This window comes from Phycodurus eques, chromosome 1 (genome assembly GCF_024500275.1).
Source record: "Phycodurus eques isolate BA_2022a chromosome 1, UOR_Pequ_1.1, whole genome shotgun sequence".
Lineage (NCBI taxonomy): Eukaryota > Metazoa > Chordata > Actinopteri > Syngnathiformes > Syngnathidae > Phycodurus > Phycodurus eques.
Genome location: NC_084525.1, coordinates 14,253,554 through 14,280,235, shown reverse-complemented (window position 1 = coordinate 14,280,235; position 26,682 = coordinate 14,253,554). Strand labels below are relative to the sequence as shown.

Genomic DNA, 26,682 nt, shown 5'->3' with positions numbered 1-26,682 from the left:
TTGAAGCTAAAATGTTGCCGTTATTTTTGGCGTGAGCAGCTTTACAAACGACACCCCATAGTATGGGCTGCTGTTTGTATAGGCCACCTGGCGCTCTGTCCTTGGTAAAGCATGGAGAGTTGGCTATGCAGAGCACAAAGTTCAACAGACTATTTGTACATGGTGCTAACTGGGCTAGCAAGCTAAAACTATATTCCAGCCGCATTTAGATTCCAGTGAGGTAAAACAATGACAGCTTGGAATCTAGCATGGAGCTTTCACCTGCCCGACACAACTTCTGCATTGTCCACATTGATACATTTAATGCCAAAGGCTTTGTGAGACCTGTGAGCTGTGACACCACTGCAGTTCCCTTTTGACCTGTTAAGGAATTCATTGTTCAATCTCCCTAGAACATGGACACAAGCACAGACACACACAGACGTCTTATTTACCTTGACCACATTCATATTTAGTAGTCTAATTAAGCAGTGCTTCTTGGTACCATCAGAGGTTCAGTGTAAACATTCTTTTTGTTTTGTGTTGTGTAAGACAACTGAGCTTCCTCTTGTTGTTAAATCATTCTGTGTAGGTGTACACAAACACTACCGAGTTGTGTAACCTCACAGCATGAAAAATAGGCCTCTTTCCGTCCACCCCTACACACACACACACACACACACACACACACACACACACACACACACACACGCACACACTGTTATCTGTCACTATCTCACACTCAGCTACCCACTCTCTGTTGCTTTTATTGTCTCCTCCCCTGTCTCTTTTATCTCCTTCACATCCCTACTTGTGCCCGCATCATAATTTATTTCTAAATTTATGAAATGATGCAGTTTTTGCTCTTCCTCCTCTGGCGGGCATGGAGCTGGCCATGAATGGGTCCGTGCAGAGGTCCGTGGTGGCCGCCCATTGCAGAGGGGCTGTAGCGATGGCGTAGCTCCTCGTTGTTGATGTAGCACAGCTGCACGGGCCGAGGGATGGGTTCCCCCATGAAGTAGCCCTCGTTTTCCTCCGATTCAGAGGAAGAGGAGCAGCTGGAGCACCATGGGTCGGCGGCTTGCATGTGCCCATCGTGCCAGCGTGGCCCACCCAACCCAACAGGCTGCCAGCCAGCATTTTGCAGGGTGAGATCAGAAGTGGTGCGGGGACACGGCCGATGGGGTTGTTGTCGGAATCCGCCTGGCTCCGGCCCAAACAACTCCCTAGCAGCGTGACCAGAAGAGAGGCGATCGTAATCCTCCTGGACACGATGGTAGGGCAGCTCCACCATTTGAGTAGGTCGGTCAGTTACCAGGTGCAGCGCGTTGTCAGAGCGAGAACGACGGGAGCGTTTGTGGTGGCGCGCGCTGCGGTGTTGCCCGCTTCCCCGATGGTGTTTGCGATGTCTCGGTTGAGGCTGTTGATTCTGGGATGAGAGTTCCTGCCCGTTTATGAGTCGGCGGGGTATTCTGTCACTCATGGGAGCCATCCGCAAGTTCCCACTGCTTCCCATAACCCCAACATGACCTTTGCTATCAAAACCCAGTGGCCGTGGGCCATCCCAGTACTGCAGTGGGTAGCCCACGCTGTGTGGGGTGTACATGTTGTTGTTAAAGGGACGAGAAGAGGACAGAGACTCTGTACTATGGAACTGGACTGAAGAGCTAAGCGTTCCCATGTTGCTCTTTTCAGACACGTTTACACCTGAATCCTTGCTCAGGTCAGGCATGGAGAACCTGGACAAATTCTCCTGACGCTTGCTGACCCCATCCAGAGATTTGCCTGTTTAAATGATAAAGCACATTTCACATTTACATACCGTTTGGACTGATGACAGAATGCACTCGTTGTAGACGCACAATCTTTACCTGTAGCATTCGACACAGTGAGGGAGTCCACGGAGCCACGAGGTGTCTGTTCCACTGGAGTCAGAGGCTCATTGAAGCTCATGGCATTGATGGGGTTTCTTCTGGTTAGTGGGGGCCTCCCGTCTCTCTGGAATCCATGCAGGCTAATGCTCCTTTTGTCAGAAAATCCTTGGTTCTGGCTTGACATCTCGTTGAAACTCATTTGGGTGCGTAACTTGTTGGGCCGGAACTCATCCTGGCTATGGTGCATCCAGTTATCATTAAAGGAGTGACCCCTCAGGGCAGCCATTGGTGTCCTGTTTGCTTTGCCTTGTTCTTTTCCCCAGGAATCAGGCCGCTTTCCTGGGTTGACGGGACTCTGGGCTGGAGGATGCACATTTGAGTTGGGATTGTAGCCCTGCCTAGCATTACACTGACCCAAAAGATGAATAGATGGGGGCGTGGGAGAAGATTCTCGCTGGGGGCCCTCAAAGGCAGCAGGGACGTAAGGGTCATCTCGGCTCATCCACACCTGGTTAAGGCTCGGAGCGCGACTTGGAGTGCGGCTTGGAGTGCGGCTGGGAGTGCGGTTAGGTGTTCTGCTCGGGGTCTGGCTGGCTGATACACTTAAACGGTCCATCTGAACAGTCAGTGGATCAATTTCAGCTGACAGACGGTCAGGCATGGGGTGAAGAGCTGATTGGCGGGCCTCAACACTCCTTCGCTCCTGCTCAGCATTCCTGCGCTCCTTTTTACCAATCTTGGTGCTGTGGCGAGACTCACGGGATCGGGCGCTCTGGAATGCAGAGTCTGACGAATCGGACTCATCTGGATCCTGATTCAAACAACAAAACGATCAGCAACTGCGAATAAATCTGACTCTCGAAAGCAGTGATTCCCAACCACATTAATGTGCTGTGTGAATCATCAGGTGTGCTGCGGAAGATTATCCAATTTAAAAATGTTTTTACATTTCATTTTTCACAATTATTATCCGGTGGGACAGTGCACAACTGGTTGGCACATCTGCCTCACAGTTCTGAGGACCCGGGTTCAAATCCGGGCCCACGTGTGTGGAGTTTGCATGTTCTCCTCTTGCCTGTGTGGGTTTTCTCCGGGGACTACGGTTTCCTCCCACATCCCAAAAACATGAATGGTAGGTTAATTGAAGACTCTAAATTTCCCAAAGGTGTGAATGTGAGTGCGAATGGTTGTTTGTTTATATGTGCCCTGTGATTGGCTGGCGACCAGTTCAGGGTGTACCCCGTCTCTTGCCCAAAGTCAGCTGGGATAGGCTCCAGCACACCCGGGACCCTCAGTGAGGATAAGCGGTATGGAAAATGGATGGAAATGGATGGACAATTATTATCCATTTACAACAAATAAGTTATCTTTGCTCATCTATCTACTGGGTATCAGTGACATCAGAATCAGAATCATCTTTATTTGCCAAGTATGGCCAAAAAACACACAAGGAATTTGTCTCCGGAAGTTGGAGCCGCTCTAATACGACAACAGACAGTCAATTGAAAGAGAACACTTTTGAGACATAAAGACTTTGACAAAAACAGTCACTGAGCAATAAAGGGTTGCTAGTTATCTGGTAATGCCGGTACATTTTGTATTTATTTTTTGACAATTGTGCTAAAAGATGCAGAGTCCTCTAGCACTTAGAGCAGTTAGAAAGATACTCAGGTTGAAATTGGATCATTTTTATGCAGCACACCTGATACACAGTATGTATGCAGACATACAGTATATTATCAGGCAGAACAACCTGTGTATCCACTTATTGCTATTCATACAACAGAATGATAGCTTTGTACATTTGTGAGAAAATTTAGATCATCATTATTTCAGTAAACTATATTTCAGTAAACTTTTTGTGATATTTAAGTTTGGTGGTGTGCCGTGAAATTTTGAAAGATTGTCTTGCTCAATAAGGTTTGAGAAACACTGCACTGGAGTCATGTGGTATCAATTTGTCAATGACTATAATTACCTGTCCGGCACTACAGGAGCGTGAGCAGAAGATCTGTCCCTGCTTTGGAAGGAAGGGACGGCCGAGTAGAGAACGTTTGCAATGAGCGCAACAAAAACATTCTTCAGTCGCGTGCCAGTGCTGTCCATCATATGTCATCTGGCCTTGGTCAATGCCTTTAGTAATAACACACAGTGGATAACAATAGAAGTTCAAGCTTCCAAGTCTTACAGTAGTAATTATGATGGCAGCGATTAATGTTAATGAAAATTAAGCAATTATTCAAATGAATCTGACTTTTTTGTGTCTCTACAAGAGAAACGTTTGTGATCTGTCAGTTTATAACAAAGTACAAATACATGTCTCCAGCTTTGCTGCTGATCTCAAGCAATAATCTTTCACAAATCCCATCCATCCTACTTCATAACCACCTGACTCTACCGCAACACAGCTGGGGTATAGCAGTCCAGGGCCTATGTCATGCAGTCTTGAAATCAACGTCTTTTAGTGGTTTTCTCTGGTGTGAGTTTAAAAAAATAATCATGTCTTGGTAACAGGTCAGGTTATTTGAAACACATTTTGCTTACCTATATGTTCTCCACATGCATCACAGTACTCTGCATAAAGAGACTCGAAGCAGTTGCAGCAGTGCGGCTGTCCATCCTTCATGATGTAACGCTGGCCCCCGAGGGCGGTCTCGCACTCGTAGCAGCAGAAGTGCTTCATGTGCCAGTGTCTGCCCTCCGCCTCAGTGCACTCATCAGCAAAGATGATCTGCGTGAACAACACGTTACATTTTATTCAAATATCATTTGGAACCCCAGGGAAACGTTGTTGGCACTCCTTCTTTACATTAAAAAAAAAAAAAAATTAAAATCCATACGTAAATGTTTTCTACAACTAGTGCCTATCCCTGTTAACTTCAGATGAGAGGCGAGGTACACCTACAGCTAGTCACCAGCCAATCACAGGGCATATCTGACAAGTGAAAATGCAAAACCAGATAAGCACCATTTAGATTAAAAGACTATGACTGCTTATTAAAGTACCATTTAATGTTGCATTTCCTAACCCCGCCAAACCCAAAAAAATCCAATCTGTCGACAGTAAAGGTTTTATTTCAGAAATTGACAAGCGCTATACAGATTTTTACTGCAGATATGTTCATCACCATTGAAGCCGAGCCCTTATTTATTTCCATCATTACAAACCTGTCACTCTTAACGTACATCTTCAAATATTTCTGCGCCTTTTATTTGTCGTTAACTCGCTGTTATTTTAGTTTCAATTGTGCTTTAAAGTGAGTGTATGTATGATTATTGTGTGAAAAAGTCCAAGGAATATGATGTCATGAAACTGATCGGTGAGATTCCTGTTAGTGTTCAGGTCCACAGAAGCCTCTCACAGAAGCCGATGTTGCTCGCAACCAAGTCGGTTGACAATATCTCGAGGATATCAGCAACGAAGAAGCGAAGTGACTCTGTCCAAGCAAGACTACAATTATGGGTTAAAATTAAATTAGGGTAAGGGTTAGTCACTGATGGTGTAGTGGGACACTCGCCTGACTTTGGTGCGGGAAGCGTGGGTTCAGTTCCCACTCAGTGACGGTGTGAATGTGAGTGCGAATGGTTGTCCGTGTTTATATGTGCCTGCGACTGACTGGTGACCAGTTCAGGGTGTAGTCCGCCTTTCGCCCGAAGTCAGCTGGGATAGGCTCCAGCACCCTGCGACCCTAACCGGGATAAGCGGTGTTGAAAATGGATGGATGGATGGCTGGGTTAGTTGAAGAGACTGGTGTTCTAGTACACTCACCTGTTATTAATTTCATTCAGAAATCATAATGCTTACAATTGCAGTGTAATTTTATAGTTATGTGAAACTTTGGGACTTTTCTGTCCATCCATCCATTCATTTTCTGAGCCGCTTCTCCTCACTAGGGTCGCGGGCGTGCTGGAGCCTATCCCAGCTGTCATCGAGCAGGAGGCGGGGTACACCCTGAACTGGTTGCCAGCCAATCGCAGGGCACATACAAACCAACAACCATTCGCACTCACATTCACACCTACGGGGAATTTAGAGTCATCAATTAACCTACCATGCATGTTTTTTGGGATGTGGGAGGAAACCGGAGTGCCCGGAGAAAACCCACACAGGCACAGGGAGAACATGCAAACTCCACACAGGCGGGGACGGGGATTGAGACCCGGTCCTCAGAACTGTGAGGCAGACGCTCTACCCAGTCGGCCAGGACTTTTCTGTTTTTGAAGAAAATTATTTTCTTGGAGTTGTCTGGTTTTGTGTTGAAATTGTATCAGACGTCTTGAAGAACATTTTAAATAAAAGCATTTTTTTTTTCTAAATTAGCCTCTTAAATAATTACTTAATTTATATCTTAGAACACCCCAAATATTATTATTTTTTTTTAGATTTAACCTGAAACCAGGAATGAAGAAACTAATTTTACTTAATTCACAAAATGGAGAGGTCTGCTTTTACATTTGAATTCTTCATATAGACAAACAAGCATTCACACTCACATTCACACCTATGGACAATTTAGAATCTTCAATGAACCTAATAAGATGAATGTTTTTGGAAGATGAAAGAAGACCGAAGTACCTGCAGAAAACCCACTTAAGCGCAGGGAGAATATGCAATCCCCACAGAGGAAGACTGGAGCCCAGATTCAAAAACCCACCCTCAGAACTTGAGGCAAATGTGCTAACCACTCGCCGCCCTCAGTATAAAATGAGTGTTATTATTATTACAAGACTTTAATTAGTGAAAAGGGATGTCGACAATTTGTTGTCGTGACTTGCCTGCTTGCCTCACATACGGTACATAAAAACACAAGCAGATTTTCCGAACAGAACATGAACACTGTGCCATCTATTCACACCAGACCAGTTCCAACCAGTTCCAAGTATCTGAGCTTGCGAGCATTCAGCCATTTCCAACAGCGAAGGGCACCAGGCCCGGAGAGGCGCACCTCATCACAGGCACAGCAGCGGGGCTTCAGCCTCTCGGCATGGTGCCGGCCACAGTAGAGCTTGCCATCCTGGTGGAAGTAGATGAGATCCACCAACATTTCCTCGCACATGCAGCAGACAAAGCAATTTGGGTGCCACCATTTTCCATGAACTGCCCTGGCGGCAAACAGCACAATGTCGCCTCCCTTTACCGGACCACCGCACTGTTAGGGACGAAAGGGGGGAAGCAAAAGTTTACACAACTTCATGACAAAAAGTGAGGAAAAAAATAAGAATATGTAATTAATTGAAAGTAATTTAGGCTCTTGGTACTTTCATCATGGCCGTATCGATATACTAATTTGGCGTTGGTTTCCTTAAATGTATTATTACCCAACAAATAAGAACTGATCCCTTTCAACTGTTTTGGATAGCTTACTTCAATTACTGTGTGTCACATGACAAGGAAACTTGAGACTTGATGTCAATTGTGGGACTTCGGCACTGCCAGAATTGTTGTGGGGAGTGGGGAAGTGGTGTGCCGTTATTTAACACCACTTGAGAAAGTTAGGGCAAGTTCCCAAGTGTGTGACTCAACAGTTTTACACAGCAGCAACACAAGCATTTCCTTCAAACACCTGAAGGCCACACATTCCGAGATACTTTTTAAAGTGATTTTACAGTAATTAACGACAGTTTCCACTGCATCGTGGGATTTTGGTTGATGTCACACAGAGTAACTGTATTTAGCATGTAGCAGCATTGTGAAACTGTGTGATCCCACCATGCATTATGCTATATAATGTTAAACTGTTGCCGTAATAATGACGTTAATCCTTAATGTTCATTGAACGATAAGGATTAACGTAACGTTGATCATGTGTTTTTATGTTACCCGTAGTTCGTTGAATGTGTGTCTTATTTAACTCCCGGGTTACAAGTATGTTGCACTTTTGCCCGTGAAACCCAGCTTGTGGGTTGTGTGCGACAGAGTGACCGCCTGGTCAGTTCAGCAGGATGCTAAGATAAGCTTTACCTGGCCTACTTAGGGCATGAATAGAAATGTTGATTTGACACCGTTGTCAGTAAGTTACTGTTATCAAAACTTTATAGCATTTGTAAGAGTGCAATTATGCATTCAGGAGTCTGAACACTTGATTGAGCCAGGGATAAAACTCTTTATTTAATTAGGTCTATGTGGATAAGTAAGAGGCAAAAGCTTATTAAAAGCTGAACAGTTTAGTTTACTTTTTGTTTTATTAGTTATGATGATACTTCATTGGTATAAATGTCCAGTAAATGTCATGCGACAAGTGTTATAATATTTGCACCGAAAAAAGAAAAAGAAAGAAATGATCAGCATCGGTATCGGTATGCATAATACTGCAAGAAAAAGTATCGGTATGTTATCAGATAAAAAAGATCTTTTTTTTTTTGTCGAATTAAAAAAAGAAAATCACCCATCCCTAACGTTCACTTATCTATTGAAAGGTCAAAAAGCAAGCCCAAATATATTTTTGAATGGAGTGCATACAGAAAAAAAGACATTGTTCCTGAAGTATATTGTTGTACACTAAATGACATCAGGTTCATAGTAAGCCTTTTTGATTCTTCATACCTTATCACAGATGGCGCCATTAATGGTTAAGGGGAAAGGACGGACGTTGCCTCTGCCCAGGTTGTCCTTCTTGCGCTGGTTGCTGAACAGCTTCAACTCTCTTTTCTCTTCCTCATCCAAAGAGTTACAGTAACGAACCTGAACAACACAGTTCAACAATAAGTGGCTGCTACGAACGTATTAAAGCCACCCAATTCTTTTGGACTACAGTAATCTCTTGTTTATCGCGGGGGTTAGGTTCGGGACAAGCCCCCCCCCCCCCCCCCCCAGTTACGAATATGACCACGATATTGCAAGGGAACACTATACACAACATCATGTCGACAACAATACAGTACATCGTTTACATAGAATAATACAAAGGATTTTGCTGTTACACTTGCAAATGCTTTACCTCATTGTCATGTGGGGGCAGCTGATGAAGCAGTTGTTTGATGCGATATTTCTCCCCAGGGCTGTTAATGTATGGAACCTTCTCTTCAGGAAAAGAGTTGTAATATTGATGCACCTGATACAGACAAGAGGTTGTGTATTATTTCCAGGAAATGTATATTAGTTCTAAATGACACAATTGTAAGAAGGGCCAAAAGAAGTTCATTAAATACGCATACTTTCTGGATTATCATTTCATGCCGAGGCTATTTTTACTATGATGATTAAGAAAAAGGAGTCAAAGTACATTTGTACAAATCCCCTGCTGCTACTATTGACACAAAATTCAGGAAGCTATTAATGAAATGTAAGTTGGTAACAAATGTGAATTAACATGAGTAAAGTGTTGGTTTTAAGGTCATTTAAATGCGCTTTAAAATTTTCTCACCGTATAACCTTCAGCACTTGCCTAAATACAGTATACTCCATGTATTTAATCTATCATCCGCCCGTTTCTATACCGCTTTGTCTGTTCAGGGTTGCAGGAAGCTGGACCCTGTCCCAGCTGAATCCACTCTGGACTGGCCTCTACTTAAACACCGGGCACATTTACAGAAGGACAATAATTCACACTGTCACTGAGTGGGAATTGAACCGACACTGCCTGCAAGACAGGCCAAAAAATGTTTAACAAATACGAATAAGCCAAGGAATCAATAGTCACGTTTGGGATTACAAAAAAAAATAAATCTTTATCTTTTTCTGCATATCATTTATGACCAAATTGAATATTTATTACTGTGGTTGTACATGTTACAGTAGTAACCAAAAATTTTACAATAAAATCCATCAATTGTAATTTATTCCCGTAGAAAGTGTCGGAGTGAGCATTTCCAAAACCCCTTAGACAAACCTCACTCATAGTTAAACAAAACCTGTTTGTCAAATGTCACAACTGATGAAAGCAACATGTGCTGTATCTTCTTCCCATGCAATCAATGAAATGAGCTTGGTCATGCATACAATTAAAAGGAATTTAAACTGCAAATGAGCCCATTGTGGAACCTGAACGCATAAACCCATTAACACACGTTTTAAATTAAATGTATCCAAACAAACTTTCCTTCCTTTGGGTTTCATTTTGAAAGGCTACTTTAACAGACAGAATCACACTGAAACTAGGAATCATCAGTTCATTTCTGAAGTGATGTGTTTCTCTCATATTCTGATACAAATTGTGCAGTTGCTTCTCAGGGAAATTGCTTTTTCAGTAGAACGATCCAGACAGCATTTGTTCAACGCATCACATCCTCTGTTCAAACACTGTAATCAGTCAGTCAGTATGGGATTGCTTTTTAACATTCGGCCACGCTTGTCACTTTGCCTGAATGTGAACTTAGTTCCTGCACAGTGTCATCTTTAACATTGGCAGCTAAAAAATGTCTTCCCAATTATTCTTCCACGATTAACCGGGCAGCTTTGTTGCAGTGATTTCTTTGACCCCACCCCACCGCACCCCTGTCACAACCCCCACTAAGACTCTTAAAGCACGATGAAGGGAATCAGTGAATTAACCATCTTAGTGCTATTGGCAAAATGCCACTGATCGCCCAAATAATTCAATTCCTCTTCGTGATTTAGTTCATTTTTTTTACAGTCTGGCTCCAGCACAGAAACACATTAGCTAATGGAGCATGCAGGAGTGGTGGCACAGGGGTGTCAAATGTGAGATGAACATTTCATTTGAGTTGAAGATGTGTACGGAGAAAATCAAACCCTGTACCTGCTCTGGACTGAGGCCCGGGGGAACCCAGGCGTATTCCTCCAGAGCGCAACCGGAATCATCATCAGAGGTCGAGTTCCTCTGGAAGTCGTACATCAGCTTGGTGATGGTCTTCTCCATCTCCAGAGACATGGCTGTCACAACATGCTCTGTTGCACACGTTGCTCAGACACCTGTTACAGAAAAAAATAAAACAAGCAAAAAGGAAATCAAAAGTATGAAAACAAAAGAGGAGAGACTATGGCATTGCTTGAGTGTTTATCTTCTCTTCTCGGTTTACATGGTAAAATGTGGACCACACAGATTTAATGACAAATATTAAATGCACCAAAATGTTTGTAGAGCCTGCCAAATTGTGCTGCCAATTCTACAGATGTCCACGAACACAAAGGAGGCTTTTGGATTTTTACATTAAATGCACAGATCAAAATTGCTGGCACGGATGCAGTGGTTGGCCAACAAAGAAGAGAGAAGATGACACTGGCAAGACATTGTATGCTACGAGACCTTCGAATGTGAAAAAAAATAGATACAAACCATTATAACTACGACAAAGAAGGGTGAGGCAGGATCACGTGATTGCGATCTGCAGCTTCATCATGAGACCCTAGTGTGCTGAGCGATATCATCAGGGGAGCCACAGAAAATTATCCAATTTCACTTAATTTGTCCAAAAAATAAAATAAAAGAAATGTATTAATTGCAAATATAGCTTTGTTGATCTATCTATGCGAGCGACATATAGTGACAGGCAGAAAAATGAATGCTTTTCCATTAGATGGCAGAAGGTGCACGAAACCTAATAAATGATGGCTTCCTGTGAGTATATCATTTTTGTGTTCAACTAAACTAAATGATTCCATTTGTGAGTAAATTGAGATGTGATCATTATTATTTTAGTATACAACACGTTTGACACCTTTGTGTTGGGTGTGAGCAGTGAGACTGTTTTAATGTAAATTGGGTGCCTTGGCTCAAAAAGGTTGGGAAACAAGACTACTGAGATGGAATTCACATTTTACTGAACAATGTGCCTCTTCAATATCACAGGCTGAGTAGTGCACTCCATTTTGCCTCACATTTCTGGTTCTAATCTCGACTCCAGCCTTCCTGTGTAGAGTTTGCATTTTCTTCGCGTAGTACGGCTTCCCTCCACATTCTAAAAATGTGTATGTTAAGTTAACTGCATTTTTCCAGAGCTGTGAATGATTGTTTGGCTATACGCGCAATTGCCCGGTGACCAGCTGAGGGTACCTTTTGCCAAAGTAAGGTGGGATAGGTTTCAACTCAACTGCGACCCAAATGAGGACAAGTGTTATAGAACATGAATGGATAAATGAATGAATCAGAACTACACGATGCAATTTGTACAGAAATTGTGTGTGAATGCTGAAAAGGTGAGGATGAACTGAAATGCTGTGGAATAAATTGTGAAATTATGTGGAATGATACAGGATGATATGGAATGATGACATAATGTGAAATATATCGTAATTTAGAATTTTATTTTGACAATTTTGGGAATGAGACTGGTTTCCAAGATGAACTTTTAATGAGCAGAACATTTTGAAGTTGGAATGGTTTTAATTGGTCAAGGAATGTGGAAGTTGGAGGTAAATATATACAAATCATAATTTAATTTGTGAATTTTATTTGGAAAAATGGAATAGTTCCCAAGATACTATAGCTCGAATGAGCTGCATATTTTGAAGTTGGTATGGTTTGAGTCAGTCAAGAAATGCTGTGGAAAGGGGAGGGAATAATTTGAAGTGTCTCTCAATTTGAAATTTTATTTGGAATATTTGGGGAAATAGGGAAGCGGGAATAGTTCAGAAGATGTGTTGCGAATGAGCTCAAAGGTTGGAATGGTTTGAGTCAGTCAAGAAATGTGGAGGGAGGATAGAATAATGTTTGTGGAATGCTGGGACACTTGGGAATTTATAGCATATGAATAAATAATACCCTGGGCAAGACAGATTTTTTTGAATCTTTGGAATATGGAAGTGGTTAAGTGCCAAAAATGTGAGGAGAATAATACAAAAGAATATAACGTAAACAGGTACAGTATAATACAAAATATGAACCAAAACAACATACGGTGTGTTTGCCTCCGCCAATGGGTTAATGTTCTTTGTTGTGTGCGTTTGTATGCTAGCAAGAGTTCACATGCAAAATCCCCACTACAGTACAGCAATTTTCCATGGTGAGTGGAGAGATCATTAACATAAAAGTGAAGAGCCAGAATTTGTTTTCGCTGTTGTTAACAGTTTCTCCTTGGTGGCATGCAGGGTATTGGAGGGCAATCAACAAGAACAAGTCTTCCATCACAGACAAGAATAAGCGACCCTGACTCTGACATTTGTGGTTCACAAATACTTAAATTCTGAAGTAGGTCTTCTGCGGTCGTTTTTTTTTTTTTTTTTATCCATCCATCCATTTTCTGAGCCGCTTCTCCTCACTAGGGTCGCGGGCGTGCTGGAGCCTATCCCAGCTGTCATCGGGCAGGAGGCGGGGCACACCCCGAACTGGTTGCCAGCCAATCGCAGGGCACACACAAACAAACAATCATTCGCATTCACATTCACACCTACGGGCAATTTAGAGTCTCCAATTCATGCATGTTTTTGGGATGTGGGAGGAAACCGGAGTGCCCGGAGAAAACCCACGCAGGCACGGGGAGAACATGCAAACAGGCGGGGCCGGGGATTGAACCCCGGTCCTCAGAACTGTGAGGCTGACGCTCTAACCAGTCATCCACCGGGCCGCCCGTTTAATTTTTTTTTAGAGTAGCTAAATCCAGCTTATGCAGTGTAGCGCAGAACATCAAACCAGTCAAAGCATTCACACACAAAGTTATTCCACAAATGTGACAGCAGATAATTCCACGTGAAGAGCAAGTCTGTCTGCCCCTGTCCAAGCAAAGCTGAGAAGTGTTTATCCCCCTAACATTTCTTTGTCAGGGAAGATGGCAGGTTTGCAACCTTGAGCCCGAGGCTGTTCTTCTTTAGTGCAACGAGAGTGGGCCCACTGGCAAGCCTACTGTTTGTTTGGCAGCTCAAAAGTGACGACAATTGCCAAAATGCAACTCGGATCACGGAGAGGTTGAGGAACAGAACCAAATTAATGTTTTAACACGTTTACTTTCAACAGACCTTTACCTCCACTTTGTCTGAGCTTGTTTCGGTAAACTGAAACAAACATAAGCTTTCACATACAAACGTTTTTCAAAGTAATTGTTGAAAAAAAAATGTAGCCTACAAATGCCACCTAAATTACCTTTGGTCAGCAAATAATGTTGTTGTGTCATCAACAAAGAAGCTGACTATTCCGCAGCTGCTGTTGGTTTTAAACATCTGTCAGACAACTACGCAATGTTTTGTTTGTTGTCATGAATTACATTTGGTGTTGGAAAGCTACTTTTGCTGGATATTTTGCTAGTTGTCTTCATAAGCTTCTATTATTGTGCTAGGCCAGGCTTAACGTAAAACTTATGTTTTTTTATGAACAGGCGAATCCTTTTCCTGAATGCCGCATTCTCGGGTAGTACAAAATTTCAGGCCTCTAACATGGCAACACATACTGGCATCAACTTACATTTCCTGTTATTGGGGCAAATTAATCTTCATTGAAATCTGGTCAGAAAAATATTAGATTTGTTTAAAGCATAGCTACCAATTAGATTCCCACAGAGCAACTATTAGCGTTACAATACTTCTATTCAGGCACGTGCACACATAGCCACGAGGAGCTGTCAACGACTTGCCTTTTTGCCCATTTGTATTTTTTAATAACAGACCTGACCAAAACTCTGTTCTGTGTAGGAAAATGCACCTTACGCAAAAAGACATTCTTTATCCCAGCATTTATACTTCAACAGTTAAGTTTTACAAATTAGTAATAATTTTGCTAAATAATTAATATTATCGGCAGCACAGTGGGGGACTGTTTAGCACATCTGCCTCACAGTTCTGAGGACCCGGGTTCAAATCTGGCCTCGCCCGTGTGTAGTTTGCATGTTCTCCGCATGCTTGCGTGGGTTTTCTCCGGGTACTCCGGTTTCCTCCCACATCCCAAAAACATGCATGGTAGGTCAATTGAAGACTCAAAATTGCCCGCAGGTGTGAATGTGAGTGTGAATGGTTGTTTGTTTATATGTGCCCTGTGATTGGCTGGCGACCAGTTCAGGGTGTACCCCACCTCTCGCCTTTAGATAGCCCGGATAGGCTCCAGCACGCCCGCGATCATAGTGACGATAAGCGGTACGGAAAATGAATGAATTAATGAATGAATGAGTTAATATCATCAACTAATATAAAGTGGATATAAAAAGTCCACACTCCTCTAGATCAGCATCACTTTTGTATATCACATAAACAGGGGTGAACAGGGGTGTGTACTCTTTTTATATCCATTGTAGCTTCCCTTCACCTCCTTTTTAATGGTTGTATTATTGACTGTGTTGACAGAAATAAATACTGAAGTTAAATAAATACAAACGATTTTTCTTACTTGTATGAATACATTTGGTGATGGGTGCCCTTTTTTGGCTTGAGCACCTCCTCCCAAAACGTTTATTTTGTCATTACTATACCTCTAACTGTAAAGAGCAATGAAATGCAGAGCATCTCTACGAGATCAATAAAAGAATAAAAAAGCATGACAATAAATCTAAAAAAAGTAAAAAACAAGATCACCCAAAAAATTTACAGCAACAACAAAACATTAAGAGACCATAAAAACACTGGACCTTTTTTGCATTTTGACCATTTTTTGTCTTCTGCAAAAAATGCTGTAAATGACAATGTGTGCTCATTTGGAATGGCAGGGCATAGGTCAGAATATACGAATGGTTTCTTGTGAATTTCCTCCCTTTTGCTTTTTTTTTTTTTTTTTTTTTTTTTACTTAAAGTTGATTTCCATGTTTCCTGTTCAAACACGAGTGAGACGCAAAGTTTGTCAGCGAGCATCTAAGCCGCACTTCAGATTGTGCAATCCCTCACTAACTGGGTCAAGGAGGCCTTTTTCTGTTTTTGTTTTGTTTTATTTCATTATTTATGATTGCATCATGATTATTTGAATGATTGTCTTTTATGTTTCATGTACAGAATTCTTATTACAGCTGTGTTTGTTGTTAAAGTGTTATATATATAACCCCAATTCCAATGAAGTTGGGACGTTGTGTTAAACATAAATAAAAACAGAATACAATGATTTGCAAATCATGTTCAACCTATATTTAATTGAATACTCTACAAAGATATTTCATGTTCAAACTGATCAACTTGATTGTTTTTAGCAAATAATCATTAACTTGGAATTTTATGGTGTGTATTCAATTAAATATTGGTTGAACATGATTTGCAAATCATTGTATTCTGTTTTTATTTATGTTTAACACAACGTCCCAACATAGATATATGAAACAAGGATCTACAGAGATTTCGGTTTGATTCAAGTGAAACCTCTGCGTCTTAAGCTCCACACTTCAACTCTACTACATTAATCATCATTGCAATTAAAAGCAGGAGTCTGAGTCTGGTCTGAGATAACATTTGTTGGCATTATGCACTAGATTCACTCAAATAACAATAACACTTAAAATAACTGAAGCATTGCTACATCTTGAATCACCCGAGAGCTTTCCAATTTGTTTTAATGATTCACTACTGCATTTAGAAAGTTTCGACCCAATAAACCAACAGTGTATGTTTGCACAAATCAGAACCAAAACAACCAAAACAATCACTTGGTGCTTGTGAACTGTGGGTTCGTGATGCTGAATTAAAATATTGATGTTGTATGAAGTCTTTGTTCGATTACAGTGGTGCCTTGAAATCTCAGTTTATTTCGTTCTGTGACCATGCTCGCAACTCAAACCACTCATATCACTCCCAAATCATCCCCACTACTATTGATATAAATGGAAAGGTCATTAATCCCTTCCAGCCTCTCCACCTGGATAATATATATATTGGGAATTACAGTCTCTCAGGACCTGAAGTGGGAGATCAACATCAATTTCATCCTCCAAAAGGTCCAGCAGAGGATGTACTTCCTGCGGCTTCTGAGGAAGCACGGCCTTGCCACAGGAGCTGTTGAGCCAGTTCTACACAGCCGTCATCGAATCATTCCTTTGTTCTTCCATCACAGTCTGGTTTGGGGCTGCTACAAAACAGGACAAACTCCGACAGCAACGGACAATAAGAACCGCTGAAAAGATTGTCGCTACTCCCCTTCCCACCCTTGAGGTCGGGCCAATTGTACATTACTCGTGCACTCACTGTAGTAGTCTCGCCACGCTGCACTATTTCTATATCTGTTGTTGACCAATACTGGCCACTCATGTCCCTGAGTAGCATCTGCAACACTTACGCAATCGACATTGTCCCAGATTATCGCACTACTAGTCACTTTAAACTGCACATATTTCCTGAAGTCTCTGCGCCCTTTACACAATGGTCATTACACTGGACTGAGTGGGAACTGAACCCACGCTGCCCACACCAAAGTCAGGTGAGTGTACCACTACACCATCAGTGACACTCACTCACTCACTCACTCACTCACTCACTCACTCTCTCTATCTATATCTATATCTATATCTATATATATATATATATATATATATATATATATATATATATAATGGCTCCTTCTGGTGTGTGTAAGTTTACCACCGACACAAACGAGGAAGCGTTCCATAACTCCTTTCCTAGTAAGCTGCAGTAATATTAGTCATTTGTCGTAGCGGATAAAGAATACGTCTGTGACTGTTTTTATATTGTCTGTCTACATGTGTTCCTGCACTGTTTGGTGTTCATTAAAGCATTATTACAACACCACATAGATGCTATTCGTTAGCCCGTCTATGGCGTTTTCCATTATATTTGAGCTTTAAGCGAGCTGAGTTATAGGCAAAGTTATGTGGTTGTTTTAAATACACTTTTTCCGTTGAAAAATTGTTCGCTATCTGCCAAACTGCTGCTTGTGATGAAGTGAGTTAAGTTGACTTTGCTGCTGGACAGCGCTCATACCTCAAATTACTCGTCGTAAACCAGAACAAATAATCTGCTGAAGGACGGATTTGGTGATTAGTTACTGTGATGACCTTTGAGACTTGGTTAGAAAATAAATAGGAATTGAAAAACTGAACTTGGTGGATTACCATTTTGTGATGCTACTGAATGGCGACAATCATTCATTGGTTTATGTGCCAGGGATTGTAAAATAATATAGTTCAAATAGTTAATGATGAGTTTGGGGGAAATCATGTGAACATGAAATAGTAGTTAATAAAAAGGATCAGTTCCTTTTACGGCTCTGCTTTGACCACTGACTGGAGATGACTGCTCATCTAAACTGGACTTTGGTGAGATAGTAGAGATGGTGGATCAGTTGGGGAGAGACAGATAAAGCTTAGTTGCCGTAGCAACCAGTTGGTAATTTTGGTATGTGAAGACATGTATGCGTTGACTGAGAGACCCGCAAAAATGCATCTTCTGTGTCCACACACACTACTGGCATTATTCACTCTAATGAACGATGTACGTGTCAGAAGCGCATCATGTTTTACAGATCATAAATCCCCATTTCATCTTTAGATTGATCATGATTTGCTTCACCTTCCGTTAGATCCAATCAGCACTGCCTTCATTTACACATAAATTAACGGCAGTTAATCATCATCTTTGAGCCTGAGGGGAGAAGAGATTCATAGGAGATAAGGTATCTTTTTACAGGAAGATGGTGAGATGCTTTGTGCGTTTAAAAAAAATCGACAATAGCTGGAATTTCTGCGAGAGAAAAGGCGTCGGAACACATTATGGATGTGCATGGAAAAGGAGGGGAGGAAAGTGAAGCAGAGAAACAATGGAGAGAGGCCTGTAGATGCAACGTTATGAGCAACGCTGGTCCCTTTGCACGTGTCATGCTTCACCCACCTCCCTCCCTCCTTCCTCCTCCCATCCTCAAGTGCCTCTGACAGCCTCTGTGTGGGTGTGCATGAAAGAAAGAGATGGAGAGAAAAAGCTCTTATTTATGTAAAAGCTGACATTAGAGGAGGTGCTCAGCTGAAGCACACAACCTGACCGAAAGCTCTATTTTACCTCCTCATGCTGAGAGCAGTGCTTCTCCTTAAAATTTGATTTGCAATCTTATCATATAATTAGTCGGATAAATAGTCAAGTGAAGCTACTATATTATTATAAAGGGGTATATTGATCATATACCACTTTATTCTTGAACATGAAGTTATTCAACTTTTCTAACTTTCAAGTGAATGCCTGAGATCCTGACTGCCACACAAAAGAGAATGCAAATCCCACTGACGGGTTATTGGTTGTCAGCTAATTTCATAGCTGCATGTAGGCAATTATTCCATTGTCAACAACTGCTGTGTGTAATTATCATTCCAACACACAGAATTTTATCGTGTCGCTCCTGGTGAGGATCCAGTAACATTCAGGATTTATGAATGCTCTCAAATCACAAGCTTTGTTCATGAAACAATTTGTCCCAATGGGATCACAAACACAAAGTCATGATTTTTAGCCATCTCTGCTGGTAATTGCAGGACTCAGATGCACCAGTTTCCAGACCCAGCACATAAAAAAAAAAAAAAGAAAAGAAAAAGCATTGTAAGGAGGTTTCCATAATTTCTGCTTGCTTCACATTTACTTGAAATGTTTATGCAGTAACAGTGGTTCAGCTGCCCCAAGGACCTTGTTGCAAAACTGTTAAGCATCAAACACTTCAACAACATGCTCACAGGGGATTACTGCGACTCACAAGTGCATGACGTGACGACGTAGAGAAAGGTCGATTTGTGAAAAATTACAAATTCATGCTGAAACTGAATGAAGGTTGGCGACGCACTTCTGAATTGAATGTTTTCATCGGCCCGTTTCATTTTTTACTCATGTATCTTACAATGACAGCACACTATGAATCAAAATCACACTGCAATTTGAAATACTATTGCTCTGTTGTGCAATATTACACAAACAATATGACTCAAAGTTGTAATATGTTTAGTTGTGTTATGTACTAAACGATCTGAGAAAAACATTAAAAAGCTGCCTTTCCACTTTTATTAGTCACCTTTATTTGTTTGTTTGTTTTATTTGGATCCCCATTAACTTAAGCAGAAGCTGTAAAGCTATTCTTCCTGGGGTCCACAATTTACATTGTGACAATACAATATGCAATCCAAAACATTACACACACATATAATAATAGACACATTTCACCAACATGAACAGTTCAACAACTACAACTAATTCAAACAAAATAAAATCAAGACAAAGACACTACAATTGCTCCAAGCGACTCCAAAGACAAGATATTGAGCAAGCCCATGTGATTGTCAAGGTGTTCTGAATTAGCATCAGCATGCTGACGTTTCTGAGGAGATAACATCCATATATATATATATATATCCAGAATTTTATGTTGTTTAACATAATTTGGGAGCAAGTTCCATTCCTGCATTGCTCTCTATATGACTAAGTGCTGAGCTGATCTTTACTTTGGGATAAATGAAACAACCCCTCACAGCGTGCCTGCTAGAGTAATGATGTACATCTGTACTAAAGGAGAGCTTTTCATATATATATATATATATATATATATATATATATATATATATATATCCATCCATTTTCTGAGCCGCTTCTCCTCACTAGGGTCGCGGGCGTGCTGGAGCCTATCCCAGCTGTCATCGGGCAGGAGGCGGGGTACACCCTGAACTGGTTGCCAGCCAATCGCAGAGCACATACAAACAAACAACCATTCGCACTCACAGTCACACCTACGGGCAATTTAGGGTCTCCAATTTATGCATGTTTTTGGGATGTGGGAGGAAACCGGAGTGCCCGGAGAAAACCCGCGTAGGCACGGGGAGAACATGCAAACTCCACATAGTCGGGGATTGAACACGGGTCCTCAGAACTGTGAGGCTGACGCTCTAACCAGTTGGTCACCGTGCCGCCTCTCTCTCTCTCTCTCTCTCTCTCTCTCTCTCTCTCTCTCTCTCTCTCTCTCTCTCTCTCTCTCTCTCTCTCTCTCTCTCTCTCTCTCTCTCTCTCTCTCTCTCTCTCTCTATATATATATATATATATATATATATATAATATATATATATATAAAAAATCATACGTGTGTATAAAAATCTGTATTTGACATCAAACCATGTGAGATTTTCATGCATTTTTCCCGATATTTTATCTGTACCTACATGAGAAGGCCACACGTGCAGCTTTATCCTGTACCAACTGCAGTTTTTTGGTATTGCTGAAGGAAATGCAGGAGCAGACTACAAAGCGGTACTCCAGATGAGGGGAAGAAAAACCAAAGCCTGAATTAGTTGTACCACGATTTTTGGTGAGAAGTACTTTGCACACCTTTTGATAAGAGACAAGGTATTTCCCATCTTAATCAATAATTTTTGCACCTGCTTGTCCCAAGACAGTCAGTCTACTAGTAGTCTATCATGACAGCTAAATGTTTGACATCATCTACCTGTTTTAATCAAGTCTGGTTTATTCTGAGCTCAACCTATGATTTAGAACATAGGCAATTAGCAGTTCCAACTCCTATGCTAGTTGTTTTTGGTATATTTAACTTTTATTACTTATAAGGTATACCACTAACTGTAGGTCTATCTCTAAATTAAAATGGACATTATTAATATTAATATCTGATAGATATCTAGTTGAATCATCAGCGTACATTGAAATATCTGCTTTTTCTAAAACAGCGAAGGTCATTAGTGAAAATTGTGTACAGGAGTGGGCTCGGCAGCTTCCCTGAGTTACCTCCTGTTTCACCATCTTTACATAGGAAAAACTTCCATTGAAATACAGTTTGCCTCTTATCACTTAATAAATAACAACTGGTCCATTGCAATGTAGCTTTAGCAAAAAACATCCATCCATTTTCTGAGCCGCTTCTCCTCACTCGGGTCGCGGGCATGCTGGAGCCTATCCCAGCTGTCATCAGGCAGGAGGCGGGGTACACCCTGAACTGGTTGCCAGCCAATCACAGGGCACATACAAACAAACAACCATTCGCACTCACATTCACATCTACGGGCAATTTAGAGTCTCCAATTAATGTTAATGTTTTTGGGATGTGGGAGGAAACCGGAGTGCCCGGAGAAAACCCACGCAGGCACGGGGAGAACATGCAAACTCCACACAGGCGGGGCCGGGGATTGAACCCGGGTCCTCAGAACTGTGAGGCTGACGCACTAACCAGTCGGCCACCGTGCCGCCCAGCAAAAACCATAACATTTCAATTTTTGTAACAGTAACTCATGATCTATGATGTCCTATGCATCAGAAAAAACCCGCAATATTACTCTTGTTACTTTTTTTTTTCATCCATAGCTTCATCAAGCATCTGAGACAAGGCAGTGGCTGGAGAATTTCTTCTCTATATGCATGCTGAAAATTTGATATTAATTTATTATTTAGGAAATAAGATTGAACTTGCTCATATACTATTCTTTCTATCATCTTCTGCATCAGAGGTAATAAACTCACTGGTGGACTATTTGAACCAGAGAAAGACTTTTTTTTAATCTTTAGGTATTGGCACCACTTTAGAAATTTTCCATCCTTGCACACATTTTTATTAAAACATTGCTTAATTATATGCGCTAGCATGAGAGCAATAATAGAAGCAACAGGGTTTAACAATTTACTATCTAGAACGTCTACCCCTGGTGGCTTATTTTTACAGTTACATAATAAGCAATTCCACTCTGTTGACACTGGCATTCTTGAATTTGAAGTTAAATGTCTTACCTTCCATAATATTTGTTATTATTTTATTAGATATTTTATATATATTAGACTTTACACTGATGTTATCGGGCTGATTGGTATTGGCCGATATTTAGCATTTTATGCTGATCGGCTGATAGGCTTTAATGTCACAATTCACCGGTCCGATCAATGACGTCATTGAAAAAAACAATCCTGATCGTGTAGAGCCTTATATATATATATATATATATATATATATATATATATTTGAAGAGGCTTTTTTGAGAACAAAACTGTAAAGTATATATTTTTAGGTAAAAGAGCACTGGTTGGCAAACTTTTTACTCCAAGTACCACCTAAAAATACTTACCTTTCTAAACACCACCGTCATGACCACCATTAATTAAAATACAGTAGGCCAAAGTGCAAATCAGAAATGTATTCCTGAAAAGTTATGTTAAATTATTGTAAGCCACTATAACATGATGCACAGTTTAAGCATCAATACTGAGCTTGGATACTGGAAAAAAACCTGACTTAAATAATGATTTAATTATAATTCATAGTGGACGACTGGTTAGCACATCTACCTCACAGTTCTGGGGTACTCCAGTTTCCTCCCACATCCCAAAAATAAAAATGCAAAAAATGCAGTAGTGTGTATCACATCCTCTTAGCAGTGTGTGTGAGAGTGTTCAGTAGTGTATGCTGTTTGAGTTTCAGTAGTGTGTGAGAGACTGTGTCAATAGTGTGTGAGAGTTTTTTAGTAGGGTGTGAGATTGTTTCAGCAGTGGGTGAAAGCTTTTTAGTAGGTTGTTCAAGTGTATTAGTAGTGAGTGTGAGTGTTTCACTAGCGTAGGATTGTTTCAGTTGTTGTGTGTGAGAGCATTTCAATGTGAGTAAGTTTCAGTAGTACATATGAGCGAGGAAATTGTAGCCGTGTGTGAGAGCATTTCAGTAGTGTGTGCGTGCGATCAGTAATATATATGAGTGAAAAACAAATCAGTCGTGTGACAACCTTTTAAGAGTGTGTGTGAGAGTATTTCAGTAGTGCATGAAAGTGTCTCAGTAGAATGTGTATGAGCTTTTAAATAGGGTTTGAGAGCCTTTTACTTGTGTGAGAGAACATGTCTGCAGTGCATGAGTGTTTCAGTTGTGTGTGTGTGTGTGTGTCTGTTTCAGTAGTGTATGTGAGCGAAAATAAATCTGTAGTATGTCAGAGTATATTTTAGTAGTGTGGGTGAGAGCGTTTCAGTGTGTGCACCATTTTCACAATTGACACTGTTCAAGATTATTGCACTACTATAGTCACTTTAAATTTCTTGAAGTCTCTGCACCATTTGCACAATTGTGACTGTACCAGACTGCTCTATTAGTAAATTCAAACTGCTATAAATTGCTAGAGGACTCTGCATCATTTTGCCCAATTGTCAAAAAAAAAACAAAAAACGTACCACCTTACTGGTAACCTTTCATTGCTCAGTGACACTCCATACTCTGTTTTTATGTTTTTACGTCGCAAAAGTATTTTCTGTCAAATGGCTGTCTGTTGTCGTACTAGAGCGGCTCCAACTACCGGAGACAAATTCCTTGTGTGTTTCTGACATACTTCGCAAATAAAGGTGATTCTGATTCAGTAGGGTACATGCGAAAAAAAACCCTCAGTGCTTTGTGAGAGTATTTCAATAATGTATACGAGCGGAAAAAAATCAGTAGTGTGTATGAGAGCGTTTCAGTTGTGTGTGAAGAGATAATCATTAATTATGTCCCATACGTTACCTTCATAATTGAATGCTAAATTGTCGGTTACATTTAGGGTGCTCGACTTTAGAGGTAATGGTAAAAGTACAGTACTTTATTATTTGGAGGTTCCACTGTAAATTGAACAATCAATTTGGGGAGTCCTATCCAATCTTTGAGATCAGAAATTGGTCTGATCTGAGCAAGAAAGACAAATATCCAATATGATGGGATCTAAAATCCCCGATTTTACCACTCTGACACAAGCAGTCCATTCCATGCGCCACTCCAGCACTTCTATCCAACAGCACCCAGACGCCATGAAGATTCCACATGATCACAGCAACAGTTTGCTAAGGTGCTAATATGGTAGCAAGGAGTAAGAGTTAATGATGCTTGCATAAAGCCTTAGACACGCCAGTTTAAATTAACTGTAAAACTAGAGTCACATAAGAAAATAATTACACCAATTGAATGTTCAAATACATCACAGCCTTCGTTTCTTTCTTCGTTTTTGTTCATAAAAATCGCTAGCTCAAAGCTAACACACGACAAATGAAAAACACAATTGACGAGGGCATGAAAATTAGCATTGAGCTTGCGGCACGTCTTAAAATAATGAATTTTGGTACACGAACGCTGTATAACCACACATAAAATAGGCAATACAACAATACTGGCATATATTCTTCAAACTCTGTGAAAAATGAGTTATAATCACAATATTCGATCGTGACTTTCTCTGTGACTGCAAGCGTTGATCTCATTGCGTGCACCACACTGCCCCTCAGAGGCCAAGACGTGCACAGCAGGGACAGCAATTGACAATAAAACTGAACCCCAGTGGCATCAAGAAGTTCAAATGTGTATTGCCGCACATGTGGAGAAAGCAAATTATGTCCCACCAAGCGCTATGGAAAATGGATGGTTGGATGGATGGAAGGATGCTTTTCTAATTTATTTGTTATTTAATCTATTCAAATGTAGAATATGCTCATGTTTCAGTTAAGCAGTGGTTATGTTGCATTTTACATATTGCCATTGAAGTTATTTTTCGGCATTTCCTAATATAATTTGTGTTTATTTTATTCCTTTTTAGTACATTCTTATTTTTAAAGTTACGCATGTACAGTAACCCATTGGTTAACAATAAATGGGTCAGTTTTTCTCATACCAACTGTTGTTATTTGTTTGAGTAATATCACTTCATCAAGTCTTTTCTACCATTTCATACTACACAATCAGTGAAGTATGGATGATTATTGCTGATATTGGATCGGACCGATATCGGTATCAGCCAAAATTCAATGCTGCAATATCGGTATCGGATTGGAAGTGAAAGAATTGGATCGGGACATCTCTACTATCAATTAGATTTTTTATTCACTTTTTTTTTTTTTTTTTTTTTTTTTAAATGCCGTGCCATGAATGTAGCACTAAACCGCGTCTGTGTGTGACCCTCCCTACTGACCTAACGGCATACTAAAATGTCAATTCAATCTGTAGCCCTTCTGCCCGCCTTCCTGAACTCAGTTATGTTTGATTAATGATAATAACTGTTTGGAGACACACGATCCATTTACTCGGTATTCCAACCTTTGCAAGCACAGTGATCTGCCAAAAATGAGAATGTCACCAGAGCCGGTCACCATGGTGTCAGCCTAGTCGAGTAAATATATGTAAAGGCCAGGGGACTGCAGGTAACACAATTTCTTATTAGACTGGTTGTTAAAATGTTGTTTATTTCAACGCAAGCGCTTAAGCATTCTTCATTCCTCCATTTTGTTTCTTAATCCTCATGCGCAAAGAGGTGGAGTTGTGCAATTATGTGTGTATATGTGTGTGAGCGACTGAGATCTGTGTGAAAAATCATTATCAAGGTCGCTGTGAGCAGCCATGAGAGTCTCATCTTGTCTCCTAATAGAAGCGACTCGCCTTTCGCTGAACGGCAATTTTCAGAAGTGAACTCACTGATCAGCCTGGACTGATTGTCACCAAAACCTGACAAATGTCACCCTTTATTTCAACAACAAACGGCTCTCATGTAGCACCAATCAGTTCATAATCCCGTTATGAGGATTACATTCTTACTGTGGCTTATTTGGATCAGGACTAACAAGAAATTAATTGAAGGGGGTTGACCCAGTAGGAATTAAGATCGCGGTTCAGCTGGCAGAACAGGCTGAGAAAAGCTCTGAGTGGGTGACAATACTGGTAATATAATTGGGAACATAACACACTCGACTTGGCCGCCCGCATTACTCACATGTTGTCATCAGTAGCTGGAAGGACAGAATGTTTGGGTCCTGTATCTAGGAGCATGGACAGGTGACTCGAGTAAAGCAAGAGCACACACGCGCACACACTCACACACACACACCCAGATGTGCTAATTGCTGGAGGTGTGTTCCTGAAATCCAAAGTAGGGCTCTCTTAGCTACAGATGTACAAAATTTCACAAGGAGCTGAAATGCTGTAATTAAAGGCTGACACATTCAGCCCCTCTCCCACCGTGTGTGGGATGGCCTGAAATAGAATTGCAGCCTTTCAACAGCACTCTCTAACACTGCTTGCACACCCCGCAAGCTTGTGAGGGAGAAATGAATAGCTCCTGGGCTCAT

General features: G+C 41.0%; 1 protein-coding gene across 1 annotated transcript in view; it reads right to left on the bottom strand.

The window, feature by feature from the left end:
• The window catches only part of LOC133403792 (prickle-like protein 2), a 40,898-nt gene continuing 14,216 nt past the window's right edge, over positions 1 to 26,682 (bottom strand). Inside the window, exons 2-9 of the mRNA XM_061679056.1 lie at positions 10,553 to 10,725; positions 8,792 to 8,905; positions 8,398 to 8,535; positions 6,800 to 7,003; positions 4,398 to 4,584; positions 3,832 to 3,986; positions 1,851 to 2,664; positions 1 to 1,764 (exon numbers count right to left, since the gene is read on the bottom strand). Coding sequence (XP_061535040.1) covers positions 821 to 1,764; positions 1,851 to 2,664; positions 3,832 to 3,986; positions 4,398 to 4,584; positions 6,800 to 7,003; positions 8,398 to 8,535; positions 8,792 to 8,905; positions 10,553 to 10,684 — 2,688 coding nt within the window. The 5' untranslated portion in view covers positions 10,685 to 10,725 and the 3' untranslated portion in view covers positions 1 to 820. The remainder of the gene's footprint in view (positions 1,765 to 1,850; positions 2,665 to 3,831; positions 3,987 to 4,397; positions 4,585 to 6,799; positions 7,004 to 8,397; positions 8,536 to 8,791; positions 8,906 to 10,552; positions 10,726 to 26,682) is intronic.